The sequence below is a fragment of the Plecotus auritus genome (genome assembly GCF_963455305.1).
Source record: "Plecotus auritus genome assembly, chromosome: 13".
NCBI classification, from domain to species: Eukaryota; Metazoa; Chordata; class Mammalia; order Chiroptera; family Vespertilionidae; genus Plecotus; species Plecotus auritus.
In genome coordinates, this window is record NC_137779.1 from 27,462,427 (window position 1) to 27,480,783 (window position 18,357).

Genomic DNA, 18,357 nt, shown 5'->3' on the forward strand with positions numbered 1-18,357 from the left:
GGGCGTGCCTCCTCGGGGGCAGGTGGTGGGGACTAAAGGAGAACAGACAGGACTGCAGGGCCTCACCCCGAGTCCTTTCTTCCCCAGCAGGAGCTGGAGGTGCAGAGAAGGGAGTGATGTTCTCAGGGACATACCGCAAGGCAGAGCAACCCCGGGAGGGGTGCAGTGTGAGACAAGCACGGGAGGCTGATGGGAAGAACCTGGTGACGTCCTGCCCTCCTCAGTGGCTGTCACGGAAGGATGGGACACGGGGAGAGCGGGTCACGGGCACATCATGGATGATTGCTTAAAAGGGTCAAACACTTTATTCGCAGGCCTTTTGTTTTTGTTTTGGAATATACAGGTTTCCTGCCGTCCAGAGGACAAGGGTGCGGTGTCTTGCTGCAAGAGGTTTTGGGGGCTCGCCTAGGGGCTCTGTCCCGTCCCTTTTGCCTGCTGCTGGCCCCAGGGGCTCCCCTGCTGTGGGATAAGGCACTGTGTGTTCTGCAAGAGGGTGCTCACGGCTGGCTGGTGGACAACGAGGCGGCCTTCTCAGGGGCTGCAAAGCTGAGGCTGCTGAGGGGTCGAGTTGAACTTGGGTCTCTGGCGAGGAGGCCCTGAGCTATGGAAACAGCCTGGCGGGGTTGGCACCGCTGCCTCCTCGCTGGCCCTGGCGTGGTGGCTTCAGGATGGAATCATGCCTTTATTTCTTTTGCGGTCGGCCATGGCTCTCCGGTTGTGATTGGCTCGTGCAGACTTGTTCGCTTCCTTCTTCCTGCGTTCCTGGGTTGTCTCGCGGTTCTGCCCGTGGCCCCGGGGGCTGCCGGCCACTGCCGCTGAGCTGTCATGTCGGTACCTGAGGGAGGGACAACCCATCCGCAGGAGAACCATCAGCCGGAAGAGCTCCGCTAGGAAGAGGCACGGCCTTCCTGGGAGGTCCCTGGGGCCGGGCCACCCACGCCCCACGCCCCCGCGGGAGAGGCGGAGCCTCGCAGGGGCACGGCTCTGGGCCCTGGCAGCTGTGCCTGGTGATGGCTCTTCGCTGGCCTGGCCTGCGGATGGGACCCCGGCCGGGCTGTGAGGAAGGACCTGCTAGGGGGCAGCCCCCACCGGGAAAGGAGGAAGGCTGGGGGTGGCGGCCACCCAAGACCACGTGCCTTTCGGGCTCTTTCACATGTTGGTCGGCCTGACACCAGCCAGCAGGCTGGACACATCGGGCTCTCACACGAGGGGACACACTCCTCCGGCGTCTGTCGAGTATCAGGTGTAAGGGCGGGCCGCAGAGCTGGGCCACCTGGGCTTCCCGATGGGTTCCCTCCCCCCAGAAACAGCACCTGAAATGCTCACCCCTTCCTGGCGAGGAAGGCCATGCGCCTGGCTTCTGCCTTTTCCCGCAGCACCGCAGGGTCCTGCACAAAGTGGTCGGGCTGCGGAGAGAGGGGGAGAAGGAATCGCGTGTTGTCCCAGATCCCCAGGCTGTGGTGAGACGGCACTGGCTCAATCTCGTAGATGCCTCCATGCCAGGAGTCGGGGGAGCCACAGCACGGCAGGGCCAGGCCCCAGAAGGCCTCCTCTGTCCCTTCCCCCAGTTCCCCAAGGGGGAGGTGGCACAGGGACGGAGTGGGGGTCCTGGACGGCATGGTGGGGGGGTGACCACAGCTGGAACGTAACGATGATAAATGGGAGCCATGCGGGCTGGTGGCCTGGCCCTGGACACATCTGAATTTATCACCCTGGGAGGGGGGCCCGAGGGGACCCAGGGGTCCTGGGCTGCCCCTCCATTCAACCTGAGCATCACCGCTTTTCACTGTCCTATATGTTGAGGTTCTAGTTAAGATTCTATTTGAAGAAAACGTTTAGCTGCTAAAAAATAAAATTGTCAAACCCACCAGCCCAGATGGCCTCCCTGGGCCCCTGGGCTCTAATGCTGCTCAGATTTTAGGAATTGCCATCCTGGGCACGGAGGCAGGCAGCCGCCCTCTCCCAGCCCCAGGCTCCTGGGCCGAGGGAACCCAGCAGCTCAAAGGTCTGGCCTCTGATCCATTCCCTGGGCCCTCCCTGGGCAGTGGAGGCGAGACCTAAGCCAGCAGCTCTCCGAGCAGACGGAGCAGACGTCTGGGCCTGAAGGTGCCCTCTTCTCCCAGCAGTGAGGCCGGGGCTGCCTCCAGGCCGACAGGAGGGGGTACAGTGCTCTCCGGTTGCCCTTTAGAACTGCACCCTCCTCCCTTCGTCTGCCACCTGCCGAGGACGTACCTTGGGGGCCTCGTCTTCAGCTTCCTCCTCCTCTTCGTCATCCTCCTCCTGCCCTTCTGTGGGCACTTTGGTTCTTAGCACTTGAGGGATGGTGAAGGGCCTACGGTTCAGAGAGAAGGTAAATCAAAGACCACATTAAACTCAGAGCCTCAGGGCAGAGGAACTGGGCGGGTGAGGGGCTGATGGGACAGGCTCAGGAGGCTGGGAAAATGCAAAGTGCTTTTCAAGCCAGCTTTGCTCCAGCCCCTGGAGTCCCTGAGGGTACCAGGGTCTAATGTACGGGCCTGGGGGGACTGAGCCTGGGCTGGGGGGCTCTCTAGTTCAGTTTTCATCTGTATTGGGTAATCTCCATGTAAATCCACTGGGAAAGGCTTTCTACAGTTAAGAACAATGTGAAACTACGATATGAAGTTAAATTAGGGGACCCCCCTGAGGGTGGGTTGGACCAACCAGCCAAGGGGGTGACTGGGGCTGGAGAGAGCACTGGACTCGGAGTTTGGGCCCTGGTTCTGCCACTGACTTGCTCATGTGACAGGGCCTTGGCTTCCCCACCTGTATAAACAAGAGGCTATGGGAGAGCCCCAGGGGCCCGAAAGCCACTCTGCCCCCGGAATGCCACCCTCTACCTGCCCTGTGGCCTCACCTGCGGCTGATGAGCTCATCATCGGAGTCGGCATCATTGGCGCCCACCTGGTTGCCATCATACGTGTCGTCATACTCATCCTCATAGTCATCGCCGCGGTAGGACAGGCCCTCACCTGGCTGCAGCGGCACCTGCAATGGCGGACGCGTGGGTCAGAGGGGCCCAGGGCCGCTGGTCTCCCCAGCCAGTCTGCACCCCGCGGCCCGGGACACCTACCTCCTCCACCACCACACTGTACTGCTCGTAGCGCTGCCGCTGCGCCGCCACCTCCCGCTTGTCGTTCAGCAGGCTCCTCGCGTTCTCCTCCTTCCTGGCATTGAGAGGGGGCAGCGAAGCAGAGAGGAAGGGTACATCAGGCTCTGAAGGCTGTGTCAAGGGTCCAGAGAGACTGTGGGCTCCCTTCTTTACTCCTCAGGCCAGCACAAACGGGGACAACTCTTATCAAGCCCTGGCGGGGTGTGGGCAGGTGGGCCTCCCCGCTGCTGGTGCCCACGTGACCGGGCCCAGCACTTTCGAGGCATCCCAGGAGCCGTTGTTAGACTATAAAACACCCTTTAACCAGAAAATTCCCCTTCAAGGCATCCACCCCAGAGAAACACTGGCTGTGTGCACCAAGAGGTCTGACTGGGGATTTTGTTTTCAGCATCGTTTGCTAATCGGGAAAATGGAGAGCAACGAACGCCCATCCCCAGGGAGATGGCTAAATGACCTGGGCCACATCTCTACTACCGAACGCCCGGTGGCAGCTCTCAAGAATGACGTCGATCTGCTGATGCTGATGGAGAAAGAATTCTGAAGAGGAAAACACCCAGCCACAGAAAATGCATACAGCACGATCCCATCTGTGTGAGCAGTGAAAGCAAGTAAGACTGTCCGCTCCTGTGGGCGCGTCTATACCTGTGTATGTAAACGCATAGACAGGGGTAGTGAGCCCCCAACCAAATGACATGGGGACAATGGGGACTCCCGGGAGGGCCAGGGGTTGTTTGAATCTTTTAAAACAACATTTAAGAAAGAGCAAGGCCACATGTGGCTTTCCTACTGAGCTCAGGGGAGCCCCAGGGGATCTTGGGGTGTGAGGGTCAGGAGGGGTCCTGACCTCTTCTTTTCACCCCCACTTCACCATGGCGGCCTTCTCATCAGCCTGTGTTCAGTCTTGCCTGTCAGATCGCATGGGGGAAAGTGCCTGAAAGTTCCACTCCCGACGTATCCCAGAGGAGGGGACGAGGGTGCAGGGAAGTGGGGGGACTGCCCGGGGCAGGCCATGAGCTCCAGCACAGCCACAGTGGGGACTCAGGCCTCTTGACTCATAGCTTTGCGAATCTGTAGAAAAACCTGGCTTGTCAGACAGAGGCTTGTGGAATGTAGTTCTGAGCCTGCAGGGGAAAATCAATATGAGATGCTAGGCAAGAAAATCCAGCTCAGCTGTGAAATCAGGCCTCTGGAATGTACCAAGGGGAAGGGTGGGAGTGGGAAGAGACACAAAGCCATACGCAGCCTCCATAAAAACCTTCTATTAACTGGCTTTTGATACAAGCAGGGGTAGGCGCCTGTGTCTGTGGGGCTGTCTGCTGCGGAGCCTGGGGCAGGTCAGGCCTGTAGCCTCCAGCATAGGCCTGGACTTCTCTCAACAGTCTTTGCTAAGGGCCTACTGTGTGCCAGGCAGGATACTAATACTGAGCTGGGGAGACATTCAGGAAAGAGTAAGCTATGGGTCTGACTTCATGGAACTCACAGTCTAGTGAGGGTGATGGGCAAATAGCAGACAACATGAAGTGTGCCGGATGGAAGCCGGGATGCCTGGGAACTCAGAGAAGGGAGTCGTGAACTCTGGCTGAGGCGGGGGGGAGGTCTAGCTTGGGGTCTGGGGAAGGGGTAATGGAGGCTCTATGGTGGAAGGGCGTTTGATCAAGACAAGGGGAAATTCCCCACCCACAGAAATATTTCACCTCACCAGGAAAGGGGCCTTGTGACCTTGGCCCTTACCTGGCTCTCGTCGCCAAGCTGGGGGCTGGAGAGGAAGTGACAGGGGCCCAGCTTGCCTAAGTGGTTGGTGCCACGGGGAGGAGCACATCCATTGGTTCCCACACTTCCTGAGGGCCTACAAGTGCCAGGCTCTGCGCTGGGCCAGGGGACCAAGGGTGCATGAGGCGTCACTGTCCCTCTGCCACCCCGTGGCTCCTGTCCACACTGTCCCAGGTCCTGGGAAGCAGGGCGGTTGTTGTACTGGTGGCCTCTGGTTGTATGGCTCCACGGCCGGAACGAGAAGCCTGGCAAACTTGCCCACCCTAGCCGGGCCCTGGCAGGGGACACAGCTAGGGACCGAGAAGCCTGGCGCCCTGTTGATCCCATCTAGGGAGGTGACCTCATTCGGAGTCAGGAAGAGCACAGACTTTTTGGCCAGAGAACCTTTTTTTGGGGGAAACATTTATCATCTTTCAGCACCACTGTTAAGTCCAAAGGCGTTAGGGGACCCACCTGGAACATTCTTTCTCCTTCACTTAGCTGTGATGCCCCTGCAGCACCTGTGTGGGGTATCTGTCCACCAGCCACCTTCTGTCTCATCTCCACCCCTAAAAGCTCCTCCTTTTGTTCAGGTCTTTCCACCCCTCCCCCCTTCTTCTGAAGCCCTGGATCCCAGGCCTGGGACCCAGTTCCCCAGTGAGATGTGGGGGATTCTGGAGACTTCTGGGAGAGGTTTCCTGGTCTCTGAGAGATTCGGGAAGACCTGGTCCAGAATGCCTCTGGGCACTGTCATCTCTGGAGTCATGGATCACACAGCAGCAGCCACCCAGGGGCCTGAGGGAACCAGCTCCCCGAGATGGAAAGGTGCCTCCTAGGATGTGGCTGCCACAGGTGAAGCCTAGACGGCCCTAACCTGCAAGTTCTTGTCATGCAAGGGGATACATTTCCTTCCTACTTGAGCCACTGAGTGCCTCCTAGCTGACGAAGAACACAGGCACATTTTAATTCAAGCGTGACCTGCCTTGTGCTACTTAATTTCTCCTGTGGTCCTGAGGGCAGGGCCAGGGCCCTGCGTCCCTCTGCCCTACCCAGGTTAGGACAGGTGTCCCCACCAAGCCCCTCACGCCCCCCCCCAGCCCCTCTCCCCCTTTATCACTGCGGACTGCATGGCCTGTCTTTCCCACAGTCTCTGTGCCGCTTTAAGGCGAAGCCTGGGTGCCCTGTTCACGTCGTCTCCCTACTGTTTAGCTCGGGATCCAGCGCTAGTAAATTGCTTAATAAATATTTGCCGAATTAATAAATAATGAATACACGGAGAAAGGCTTTGCCTCTGCAAACCTCAGCCCCGAGCTACCCGGTACAATGAGTTCAGTAAACAGCTGCCACCCAGACTCTGCCCGGCGGCTGGGAGCGCCCGGTGCGCAGCCTTCCTGTCTGCCCCTTGACCCACAGTCCAAGCTACAGAGGCTCATTCTGGCCGGGAACAGCGGCCACTGAGGCAGGAGACCATTTCTGGCCTCGGATCTGGGGATGTTGCAATGTGTGTGACTAAGCAGATTCCAATTGCTTCCTGTCCAGCCAGCCAGATAACTTCAGAGCCGGCCTGTGCCCGCTCTCCAAGCACTTGGCCAGCCACGCTTCCCGCGGCCCCGGGGAGGGGGAACAGCACGGCGCCTCACTGCAGCAGCAGCCTGCGATTCTGCCACTGGGGATCCTGTCCTAAGAGCAGGGCAGGTCCCCACCCTGTCTGAACGGCACTGTCTCCATCACATGACGGGGGAAAGGGCAGGCTGCACTCGTCCACCAGGGCCCAGATTTCTGGATCTCATGAACCACCACCACTCGGCACTTTGGGAGACCAGCACAGTGTGGTGAACGCCTTGTTTTTGCCATTCTCTCCTATTTCTGCTGTCTTCTCCGCCACCACAACTGACTCTCAGTCCCTCCCCTGGGTCCCCCTTCCAAAGTCAGGTGATCTTTCCTCGTGGGACCATCGCCATTTCCCCGTGGCCTCGGGCCTGCTGCCCCAGCTGTTCTCTCTGCGTGGAAGCGTCTCCTTCCCCGCTTTGCACGGCCCCTTCCTCCTTCCTCTCCTGGTCCCAGGTCATTTCCTCAGCGGAGCCTTCCTGCCTGGATTGATCGAAGCCCCTGCCAGAGGCTTGGAGGTCTGCTCACTCCGCTTGTAGCTCCTGTTATGACTGACTTTACGTTGCTGTTTGATGAATTGATTAGCACAAACTCATGTGGGCAGGGGCCATGTCTGTTTCACTCCCGCGACATCCCAGCACCTAATCAATCCAGGGCCTGGGAGGCCATAAGCACTGGGCAACTATTTGTTGATTGAATGAATAAATCGTGAATAAATGGTCTTCCAACGCCAAAATGTAGGAAGGACATAAGCTAAATAGAGCATGGAGAAAGGCCTTGAATGAAACACGCTCGCCTCTGGAAAGCTCGCTCAGGGCGGGTCCTTCCTTTCCTGCTTTGGCCGCAGACTGGAGAAGCCAGGTCTCGGAGAGGCTTTTGGGGAGCACTGCCCAGCCCCCCACCGAGGCCCGATGGCCGGCATATCCGACAATGCAAGGCGAAGGGAAGAGCTTGGGCCCCTCTGGCCTTTTGCTACCAACGAGGAGGACTCACTGAAAACCACCCTGTGCAGAGCCGGAGCCTGAAGCATAATTTTTTTTGTGCATTTTTTGTTTTGTTTTGTTTTTTTGCTGCTGCTCCAAAATGGGTTTTTAACTGTTGCGATGATTCTGAAGTACAACTGTGAAAGAACCCGCGCCTAGCCGAAAACGAACAAGCAAGCACACAGGTCTCGGGCTGCCGGGAGCCCAGTTTCCTCAGGATGAAGCCCATGGTTTCGCTCGCTTTCTCGCTGCGCTTGCAGAGTTGGGGTGCCTGCAACCCCGCAGCCCATGGCACTCACCTCCTGCCCTTGTGTACCCGGCTCAGGTCCACGGAGTCCCTGCTGAACACGTCAAACTCATCGTTCTGGAAGACGTTGTGACGAGATGTCAGCAGAGGCGTCGGGTCTGGCTTCATCTGTCTGAGGGGAGGGGGCACAGAAAGCAGTTTAAGGGGGACTTGCCAGCTAATGCCCACCTGTACCCCACTCCCCTTTACCACGCTCCTTCAACAGCCACACCTGGGACACAGTCTAAACACCTGCCCTCTCTGGCCCCTGCCTGGAACGACCCGCACTTTACACAAAGCTCCCCCTCAGTCCCGCTTCCCGTTCACACAGATTTTCTTCAAAGTCCCCTCCCTCATTTGCTGCTCACGACAGCCCTCTGAGACAGGCAGCCAGGGATCACTCAACCTCTTGGTGCCTCAGTGGCCTCATCTGTAAAATGGGCACAAAGGGGCTGAAAAGCTTGTCCAAAGGCAGAGCTAACTCAATCCACTTGTTTGATAAACATCATTTGTTCATGGGAGAAACACCCATTCACGCACTCATTCTCGCTGCCCCCCGGGCTCTTAGGGAAGCAGTGGGCCAAACGCAGAAAGGGCCGCTATGGAGGGCGTGAGAGACTCTGGCTGTGCTTCCGCAGGGATCTATGGGAAGTGGCAATGCCGGGGCAGGCCAGTCCCTTAGGAGCTCTGCACGGCTCGGCAGCCCCTCACATCCCGTGTGCAATCCTCTTCCCACAAAGTCCAGCTGTGCGTTCTGCCCTACGGGGCCTGTGAGGACCTCCTGAGGGGACATTAGTTTCAATGGTCGGGAAACCCCGCTCTGGGGAGAGAGCAAGCTGAGTCCTGGGACGCGAGGGAAGGAAGAGTGGGACGCAGAGGAGCGAAGGCGGGGCCCTGACAAGGCCCGCAGAGCACCTCTGGCCAGGCCCTGGGCAGGCGGCCGGCCAGGAGCCTCCTCCCCGGTCTCCCCACCTGTCTAGGCCGCGGTCCAGCTGGCTGAGGGCAGGGGCCAGCCGCTCCTCCAGGATGTCGTTGATCACCTGCTCCGGGTCGTAGCCATAGTGCTCCAGGCAGGCCAGGATGAAGCCCTCCCCGAGGTCCGGGAGCAGGTCCTTCACTTGGGAGATGAGCGAGTCCAGCTCCACACCACGCACGGGGGGGCCCAGGGCGGCAGCGGCCCCCAAGCACTGTGAGAGCCAGGGAAGGAGGGGCAGTGAGGCCAGGTGCGTGCTGGGGCAGCAGGCCCCAAACAGCACTGGGCCGGGAACCCGGGGGGGCCTGGTGCAAGTCCCGGCCCTTCCTGGCCACAGGCCCTCCGCCAAGTGCCTCAAGTCCCTCTGAGCCTCCACGTCCTCCCTGTGGGAAGGACTCTAAGACGGACCAGCTGAGCTGCTTCTGGCCGTGCGACCTTGGGTGGTGCTTCTCCCCGCGAGCCTCAGCCTCCCCTTTATAGACAAGACTCATATGCCACCGCCTCAGAGGTTGCTGCCGATGGTTTAGGAAGTAATGCACATAAAGAGCCAAGCGCAGCCGAAACCAGTTTGGCTCAGTGGATAGAGCGTCCGCCTGCGGACTGAAGGGTCCCGGGTTCGATTCCGGTCAAGGGCATGTACCTTGGTTGCGGGCACATCCCCAGTGGGAGGTGTGCAGGAGGCAGCTAATCGATGTTTCTCTCTCATCGATGTTTCTAGCTCTCTATTCCTCTCCCTTCCTCTCTGTAAAATATCAATAAAATATATATATATAAAAAAAAACAATAACAAAACTTGACCATCACTAATAAAAAAAAAAAAAAAAAAAGAGCCAAGCACAGAGCCGGGCACCAGCTTGACTCTCCATAAACAGCCTCGGCTTCTACTAACCCAGGTCCCTTCAGCGCTAACCAGCTGGCGGCTGGCCATGGGGGGACAGCAGCCTCCAGTCCCGGGGCCGTGTGGCGATGCTCCCCTGTAATTAGATGCTTTTCACTAAGGGAGTCCGTTTACAGACTGCTTGATGTGGCTTCATTTTGTTAGGCTTTTCATTTACGGACATTCCCAAATAAAAAAACAACAAAACCTTCCATGACTCGGCTAAGAAGCCAAATGGGGAGGAGGGTGGGGTTAGGTGGAGGGGATTGTCACTCCCCAAGGCCCTGCGACAGTGAGGGCACCTGGGCTCTCAGAAGCAGGGCAGTGTCTATTGACGAGGCACCGAGGGCCGGCCACGTTCAGCGAGCTCCACGCAGCAGCCCTGGGAATCCTCAGGGAGGCGGGACGGCGACGAGCCCCCCCTGACAGATGAGGAACCAAGGCTCGAAGTGGGTGACGCTGCCTAAGGCCACGTGGCTGGCGAGGGGCGGGACCCGGATAGACCCCTGAGCTGCCTGACCCCAGAGACGGGGTGGTCTTAATCCCTAAGTCACGCTGCCTCCAGACACATGGGAAGAGTCGTCCTGGGCTCAGTACAGCCACAGACCTGGTGGTTCTGGAAAAGCCTGGACAGGCGGCACGAGAGGAGAGGTTCCCACACGGGCTCAGCGGGGCCCGCAGCCCTATGGAGGGGCTTCCAGGGGGCCGAGCAGTGAGACCTGACACCGCACCAGCTGCACCAGAGCGGCGCCACCGGGACCTGCTCAGAGGGTTGCTGCATCGGATGGAGGGGAAACGGAGGCTTTGACAGCTCAGGAGACTAGCTCTCCTTACACGGCCCAGCACCCCCAGCTCAGGACTCTCTCTCTAAGGCAGCGCAGGCCGACAGGCAGGTCGAGGCTGCCCATTCCAAAAGAAACCTCCCTCCTCTCACCCCCCAAGGTCAGAAACCAAGAAGGGAGGTTTCCCCTGCCCCCACCCCCCAGATGAGGACAGGAGCGGCTGCCACGGGGAGAAGGCGCTACTCCAGACACACCTCCTCTTCCTCCGAGTTCTCTGGGTGTGAGGCCGGTCCACTGACTGGCTCCCCGGTCGCCACGACGCCATTAAGATCCTCGGCCACTGGGGAGTCTTTAGCGTCTGTGGGTTTCCGTCGGTCCACCCCTTCCCACGCACTCTCAACGGCCTGGAGGATGTAGGCAGCCCGTGTCTCATCTCTGAGGATGTGTTAAGGGGTCTCTCTTGGGGACCACAGCCTCTCTGCTCCCTCAGCTCGGAGGCAGCTTCATTTCTCAATCCCTCCCCGGCATCTGATCACATGGCTTCTGCCAGGGCTGTCTGGCTGCACCCGGGCGGCATCAAGGCCCCGGGCTGCATGAGGAACCGGGCTCGGGCCTGGGCAGGGGTCCAGGGGAAGCCAGCTGCCTGTGTGTTCTCGGGTAAACCTCCCTCTGCTCCCCTGGGCCCCAGCAGCCCATCTCTGGCCTGGTCAGGCCAGGCCCCATCCCAGTGCTGTGAGAAGGATACAAGACGGACGAGGCCTGCTGCAGCAAGCTGACGTCATCGGCCACAGGGAAGAGCGAATCGTAGTCCCGGAGGAACCTGCCAGACAGACAGCAGATGGGAGGGAAGGGCTGGGCCACAGGGGCACTGGCCTGCGGTGGGCCACTCCCCGTGTCTGCTGCCCAACCACCAATTCCAGAACCTTAGACCGTGGCGATTACGGCAGGAGCTCTGTTATGCAAGGTCTGTGGGGACTGATGAAGCACCGTGGGCCTGTCTCACTGCTGGTCCCAGCTCAGCCACACTCACCTCTTCTCCTGCAGCAAAGAGCTGAAGATCTGCAGGAACTCTTCAATGAAGCCCTGAATGTTGTCACAGCTGCAACAGGACACCAGGGGAGCTGAGCTCACTCCAGCAGATGAGCTGCAGTTGCTTCCCGCCCGCCCCGCCCTGCCCTGCGCAAGGCCTCTGGCCAGTTGGAGGAAAGAGGCTTTTTTTTTTTTTTCTTGGTTTCCCTTCCTGCTCAGCAACTCGGTAGCAGGAGAGGGGGGCAGATAGTGAGGGCGATGGCCCTGCCGGGCTGGGGGCGGAGGCTTTCCACCTGGGGGGGCGGCGCCCAAGGGCTTACCTGCTTTCTAGGATGGGGAGAAGGCAGATCTGGTAGAGGAGGATGTGAAAAACCTCCAGTAGCTTCTTCCTGGAGTGGGACAGCCTCTGCCACAGGTCACCTAGCAGCCTTTGAAGGCCAAGGGGAAGGAAGAAATAGAGATTTGAGAGACTATCAGGCAGGGAGCTTAATCCCACTCCACCCCGTACACACCCTGGGCTGAGAAGGCCTCACAGCTCACTGCTGGCAGCCGCTGGGAAAAGGCTACAGGCTCGGAGAGGCTGGCTGGTCCCAGGGATACCTCTGGTTCAGTGGGCCTCCCCAGCAACAGCTTCGAGCCGTTAGCAAGAGCTTAGCGCAGCAGCTGAGGGGAAAGGGCTGCGATGCAGGGGCCAGGAGGCTGCTGGGTAGGGATGCACCAGCCAAAGGTGCATGGTCCTTGGTCCCACCCGTTGCCTTGGAGATGGGGATGCTGAAGCAGGGCCTGTGCTCAGGCTTCTCTCACCCTAAACACCACCCAGAGTTCGGTCCCCACCTCACCTGCTGTCTTCAAGCCTCCTCTTCTTAATTGCAGACTCCAGCTCAGGAATTGCTGTTTCGTAAAAGGAAGCGAGTCTGTGGAGGCACACGTGGGTAAAAGGCTACATTCGTTCATAAACACGCCACTTCGTTAGAAAAGCAAAGCAAACCCAAGGGAGTAGGAAGGCGTATTTCTTGCTCCCAAGTTATCTCCACAATTTTCTCAGCTCGGAGGCAGCTTCATTTCTCAATCCCTTCCCAGCATCTGATCACGTGGCTTCTGCCAGGGCTGTCTGGGCTGCACCCGGGCGGCATCAAGGCCCCTGGGCTGCATGAGGAACCGGGCTCAGGCCTGGGCAGGGGTCTAGGGGAAGCCAGCTGCCTGTGTGTTCTCGGGTAAACCTCCCCCTGCTCCCTGGGCCCCAGCAGCCCATCTCTGGCCTGGTCAGACCAGGTCCCATCCCGGTGCTGTGAGAAGGATACAAGACTGTCCCACTGTGGCGGGTCCCAGGAAGTGACTAGCAGCTACGTCTCCCATTCAGATGGGAAACCATCTGATAGGCTCATTCTAACAGAGCAACGGGACGGCCACCCAGGACTCACTGAGGTTTAAGAAACAAACACAGGCCACTCTCTTTTCTGTGCTCAAAACTTCTAGCCGCTGCCTACCTCCTCAGACATCAAGTTGTAACTCCTCTCTCTGGTACACCCTCACCTGGCACAGCCTTGCTTCACCCACACCTTCCCAGGTGGAATCAAAGCTCTCCATTCCAGCCACACGCTTTTTTTTTCAACCCCTCAATTAAGCCAGCCACACGCTTCATCATCATGCTCCCCCTCCCATGATTACTCCTTCCCAGAACTAGATGCACAGAACCAGAACATGCTGTCCTTGGAACGTCAGTGCGGCCACCTCTCTTCTGTCGAGCACTTCTGTCTGAGCATCCTCACTTCCCAAAGCCAGAAAGGCAGACTACACACTGAGTGGCCAGATTATTATGCGTTCAGAGATCATAATAATCTGGCCACTCAGTGTATATCCTATATAATAAAGGGCTAATATACAAATTGTCCCCTCGACCAGGAGTTTGACCAGCAGGCAGGCCAGCCAACCACCCATGTCCCCACCCCCCTGGCCAGGCTGGCTGGACCCCACCCATGCACGAATTCATGCACTGGGCCTCTAATATATATATATATATATATATATATATATATATACACACACACACACACACACTGAGTGGCCAGATTATTATGCGTTCAGAGATCATAATAATCTGGCCACTCAGTGTATGCCTGAGACAGTACTGCATTCGTAGCACGTACTCTGTGAATGTTTACAGGCAAATGTTTGTCAACTGGCTGATTTCTGGCAACTTCTAGCCGGGTGTAATGCCGCATGTAGCCGAGGGTGACTAGGCCAAAAGAGGCAGGCCTTAGTGGACCCAGGGGATGGCACGCAGAAGACAGAGAGGGCATTTTGGCCCAGATGCAGGTGTTGCCAGGATACATTGCTGGTGGGAGAGTCAGGTGGAACAACTCCTATGGAGGGTGATCTGGCGAGATCTATCAAAATTTAAAATGCATATATCATCTGCCCCTGCAATGCTACTTCTAGGAATTCAGTCCTCAGAAATACTTGCGGAAGTGTAAATGGGTGTGCAAAGTTATTCTTTTGTTTTGTTTTGATGATTTGCAATTTTATTTTTCAATTACAGTTTACATTCAGTATTATTTTGTATTAGTTTCAGGTGCACAACATAGCATTAGACAACCAAAAAGTTATTCTTTATAGCATTTTTTTTGGTAATAGCAAACAACTGAAAAAAATCCTAAAGGTTCATCTGTGGGGTCTGGTATTCCATGCAATGGAATTCTATCTAGCCATACCAGAGATTGAGGGTGCTTCATGCACTGACATACATCAAATTTAAAGGTACAATGCAAACAGCACATAGAGCACTCATATGCCAGCAATACACTTTAAAAGGAGCCGGGTGATATATAATACACATACTTGCTTATACATGCCTGTTTAAATGCATATCTCTGGAAAATTCCACATAAAAACTAAGGACAATGGTTCTGTATGAGGAACAGATTAGAGTAGGGGAGAGGGAGACGTCACTATATATTTCATACTTTTTTGAGTTTTGGACTGTGTGCATGTATTATTCATTCATAAAACCAAAGGACAGAGAGAGAGAGAGATTCAGGTGCACTCAAGTGCATACTTGCAGGGGTCCTCAAACTACGGCCCGCGGGCCACATGCGGCCCGCCGAGGATATTTATCCAGCCTGCCGGGTGCCGCTGCCTGTCCTGCTTAGCAGCCGACTCGTCCCGGGCCCGCAGTGTGCAAAGGAATTTGTTCATAGTTTTTTTTTTAAACTATAGTCCGGCCCTCCAGCGGTCCGAGGGACAGTGAACTGGCCCCCTGTTTAAAAAGTTTGAGGACCCCTGCTAAGAGGAAGGGGAGTTGTCATGAGAGGGACTAGCAAAGCTGTTGGGTGACTCGTCCCTCGTCCCTCGCAGAAAGTTCTCGGGATGAGGTCATGCATTTGCTCAGTGGGCGTGCCTGGCCTCCAGCACAGTTGAACAGGCTGGGCTGGCCCCAGGCTGTGTGTGGGTCAAAGGCAGTGTCATTTGGAAAAAATGTTTCCCTCTCTTCCCCCCCGTCACCCTGAGATGCCCAGCTGCTCCCCTGCCTCCACTGTCCCTCGCAGGAAAGTCCGTTCGCCCAAAAATTAACCCCAACTCCAAAAACCCTTTCAAAAGCTACCTGTACCGCATTTGGGAAGCTGCTGGAAGATATGGGAAAAAGCCAGTGAGAAGGGGAAATAAGCAGGCACCGAAGTCTAAGGATCACGTGATCTACCAGTGATTTTTTTCATTTCCTACCTTTTGGGATTTTCCAAATTCCTACAAGCACTTGCCAGATTTACCATGAGAAAAGATGCCTTTCCAACAAAATGGACAGCTCCAGCCCCAGCCTAACCCCTTTCTTCTTTCAGAAATGCTTTATTCTAACATTCCTGGGGAGGCTGATGCATCTTAACATCTGATCGTCGCCAGCTGAGGTGATCCAATACGAGTCAGGCACCACTGCCATCTCTGGCGCACGTCAGTGCTAGGTAAATGTTTTGTCGCATGGGCGAGTAAACGACTGAATGGCCTGGCGGCTGGGCGGACAGAGCTGGACAGCTCCCAGAAGCTCCTTCAGACACTGGAGAAAGATGCCTGGCAAGAGCAATAGCCAGAGGCCAGCCCCGCAGTTGCCAGGCAACGTGCAGGTTACCAGCCCATGCCCTGCACCCCTTTCTTCCTGCACCAGGAACAGGTGCTCATGGTGCTAAGGGGGCAAAGAGGGCTCCCTCCCTGCTCCATACCCTCTTCCACCTCTCCCTGTCCCAACAGGATCCTCCTATGACTTCTTTGGATAAACACTTCCAACGGCTCCCTTCTGCCTGCAGAATAAAGGCCCCGCTCGCTCCCTGACAGCCTGTTCAAAGTGCCTCTCAGTCTGACTTATCTCAGCTTCCCCCAGAGCATCTCTCTGTTACCCACCCTGTTTCCCGCTGCCCTGGTCTCTCCAACCCCCGCCATGCGTCGCCCTCCACTCTCTGGCTTTCCCAGGAGCACACTCTGGCCTTGGAAGGCCCCACTCCACCGGCCTGGCCTGCCCTTTCTGCCACTGCAACCTTTCTCTGTCTGGAAGGTTCTAGTTCATTCTTCCAAACCTTGTTTGAGGATCCCCATGAGACCTCATATTTCACCAGGCAGAATTCTGCTTCCCTCCTCTGTTCCCAGAGCATTTCATAACGCGGCCACAACAGCCCCCCCAAGTGTAAACGTATCTGCTTGTCTCCCTGTGTGTGTCTCTCTGCCTGGACTAGATGCGGAGGTCCTCAGACCACTTCTTGTTGTCTATTACTCCCGTACACCTGCCAGGATAGGGGCCTTGAAATCCAATAGAACTGAATGGAATTGCCCTGTTCTTGGTGGTTATTTCCCCCCCTATCCTTGGAGTGCTTCTCAATGCAGGCTCCACACCAACAGGAGTCCGATCTGTCTTCTTTTCTGCTGTGTCCCAGGCTGGAGTAGGGCTCTCAGCACCCAGTAAACCCTTGCTGAATGAGGGTGTGAACTAGGACCTCTACTTCATCCGCCAGAACGATCGTGGTACCTGTAACAGAAGTCGTGTTTCTGGAAGGTTTGGCAAGCCAACGGGAAGATATCCAGAAAGGCCCAGAGCGTAGTGCAGGTGTCACAAAGGTAGAGAACGATGTCCTTTAACTCCTGTTGCCGAAAGGAAACACTGCGTTATTCTCCTCGCCCCCGTTACAGCTCTGCAGAGGGTAGGAGACAAAGCTGACAAAGCCAGGGGTCCCCAACAGGCAGGTGCCTTGCTGTGGGAGGAGAGCACGGGAGGTCTGGGCAAAGCCTGGCTGACCCGTTTCTAAGAGCACAATCCGGGCAAGTCCCTCAACCTCCCGAAGCCCCGGGTCTGGCTACCACAGCTCCAATGGGTGTACACCCCGTGGTCTCTAGGTTTACGTCTAGCTCCAGGGTTATATCCTTCTCTCTTCTAAACTGAAGGCGAATCAACCCCTGAATCTGACACAACGCCTGTGGTCCCACACAGAAAGTACATCCCAGTGAGAGCAAGAATATCAAGCCCACACTTTTCTTACATTTTGAAGAGGGTATTCAGGATCGGGAGTGCTTTCTCATACACTTCCTGATCGTCATGACAGCTTATGAGCTGGCAGCTGTTAGAATCTCTATCGCGCAGACAGGAACCGGAGGTTCAGAGGGGTAAAAAGGACTTGCTCCCACAGCACCTGGTGCGGGCGCCCCTTTCTGAAACATTTAATGCCTGTTTCCCAGGAGACCACAGGCTCCCGGCGGCAGCTCCCGGCTGCCTCGTTCCTGCTCTGTCTCCGGTGCTAATTTACCTTCTGCCTGTCCTCTCCAGGAGACTCTACGTTCCACGGGAGAGGCGACATGTCTGCTTTTGAGCACTGCCTTACTCCCAAGGCCCAGCACAGGGCCTGGCACATGCCAGGGGCTCCGCAGTACAAATTCGCTGATGAATGAACAGCTCAAACAATAGCACACGAATGAACCTGTTGAACTGAACTAAACTCCTGCCCCCTGAATTCTAGTTCCCCGTTCGTTCCACTACTCCCTAAACGAAGCTTCCAGAGAAGAATGAAAGTCTGCCGAAGTGCTCTTAACGTGACAGGAACAGCTGCTTATGGAATTGGGGAATAGGGACCGTGAGCAGGGCAACCTCACCAGGAGAGGCATGTCACTGGGGGTCAACCGGCCCCTCTCTTCAAGCTTCTGGGGTGTGGAGCTGGCCCCGTCCCCTTGCAAACCGCTGTGCTGGAGGATATTGCTGAAGACCTGTGAGACACAGAGGTGACTCTCCCACCAGCTCGAACCAGCAGCTCGGACCCCTGCCTGCACCAGGGGTGGGTGATCTGAAACTGCCGTGGCCTCTGGAACCTATGCCAGTGCTCTCAGGACACCAGCTGAGACAATGACCCGCTCAGAGAGCAGGGTCAGGGTGGACACTGTGAAATAGAGATGATGGGGGATTCTCTTTACAGAATTACAGTGAGGATGAAAAAGATTAAATGTATGTAAAGCCCCCAGAATCATGCAGATGTTATCCGACTGGAGAGGCTGGGCAAGTGGACGGTAATATTTAAGATATATATTCAGTAATATATAATGTGTTTTTAGATCCCCTGTAGATGGCATTTATGGAAACTATGCTGAAATAAAAGACAAATTAACAGTGAAGGGGAAACAGCGCTGATGGTAAAATCATGTAAATCTTAGACTAACTGTGCCATCTTTAAGTATGCTAGTGTCCCCAGCGTCCTTCGGGAACTGGTTCTAGGACCCCCACCGATACCAAAACTCACAGATGTTCAAGTCCCTTATATAAAGTGGCGTTGTGTTTGCAGATAACCTACACCCATCATCCTGTATACTTTAAATCATCTCTAGATTACTTACAATGCCTCATCCAATGTAAATGCTATATAAATAGTGGTTATACTGTACGGTTTAAGAAATGACAAGAAAAAAAGTCTGTACATTTTCA

At 56.2% G+C, this 18,357-nt stretch overlaps 1 protein-coding gene across 7 annotated transcripts in view; it reads right to left on the reverse strand.

The window, feature by feature from the left end:
• Positions 1-256: 256 nt before the first annotated feature.
• ASCC2 (activating signal cointegrator 1 complex subunit 2) overlaps positions 257-18,357 on the reverse strand; it is a 31,478-nt gene continuing 13,377 nt past the window's right edge. For 5 of the 7 annotated variants that reach the window (XM_080650823.1, XM_080650821.1, XM_080650824.1 and 2 more), the window contains 14 exons: positions 17,538-17,648; positions 16,423-16,535; positions 12,257-12,331; positions 11,738-11,845; positions 11,419-11,487; positions 11,134-11,208; positions 10,643-10,823; positions 8,729-8,943; positions 7,770-7,889; positions 3,092-3,185; positions 2,876-3,006; positions 2,233-2,332; positions 1,327-1,406; positions 257-835 (listed from right to left, as the gene is read on the reverse strand). In XM_080650823.1, the coding sequence (XP_080506949.1) occupies positions 664-835; positions 1,327-1,406; positions 2,233-2,332; positions 2,876-3,006; positions 3,092-3,185; positions 7,770-7,889; positions 8,729-8,943; positions 10,643-10,823; positions 11,134-11,208; positions 11,419-11,487; positions 11,738-11,845; positions 12,257-12,331; positions 16,423-16,535; positions 17,538-17,648 (1,644 nt within the window). In that variant the 3' untranslated portion in view covers positions 257-663. Of the gene's footprint in view, positions 836-1,136; positions 1,230-1,326; positions 1,407-2,232; positions 2,333-2,875; positions 3,007-3,091; positions 3,186-7,769; positions 7,890-8,728; positions 8,944-10,642; positions 10,824-11,133; positions 11,209-11,418; positions 11,488-11,737; positions 11,846-12,256; positions 12,332-16,422; positions 16,536-17,537; positions 17,649-18,357 lie in introns of all 7 variants that reach the window. The other 2 variants (XM_080650820.1, XM_080650822.1) reach the window with 1 other exon arrangement.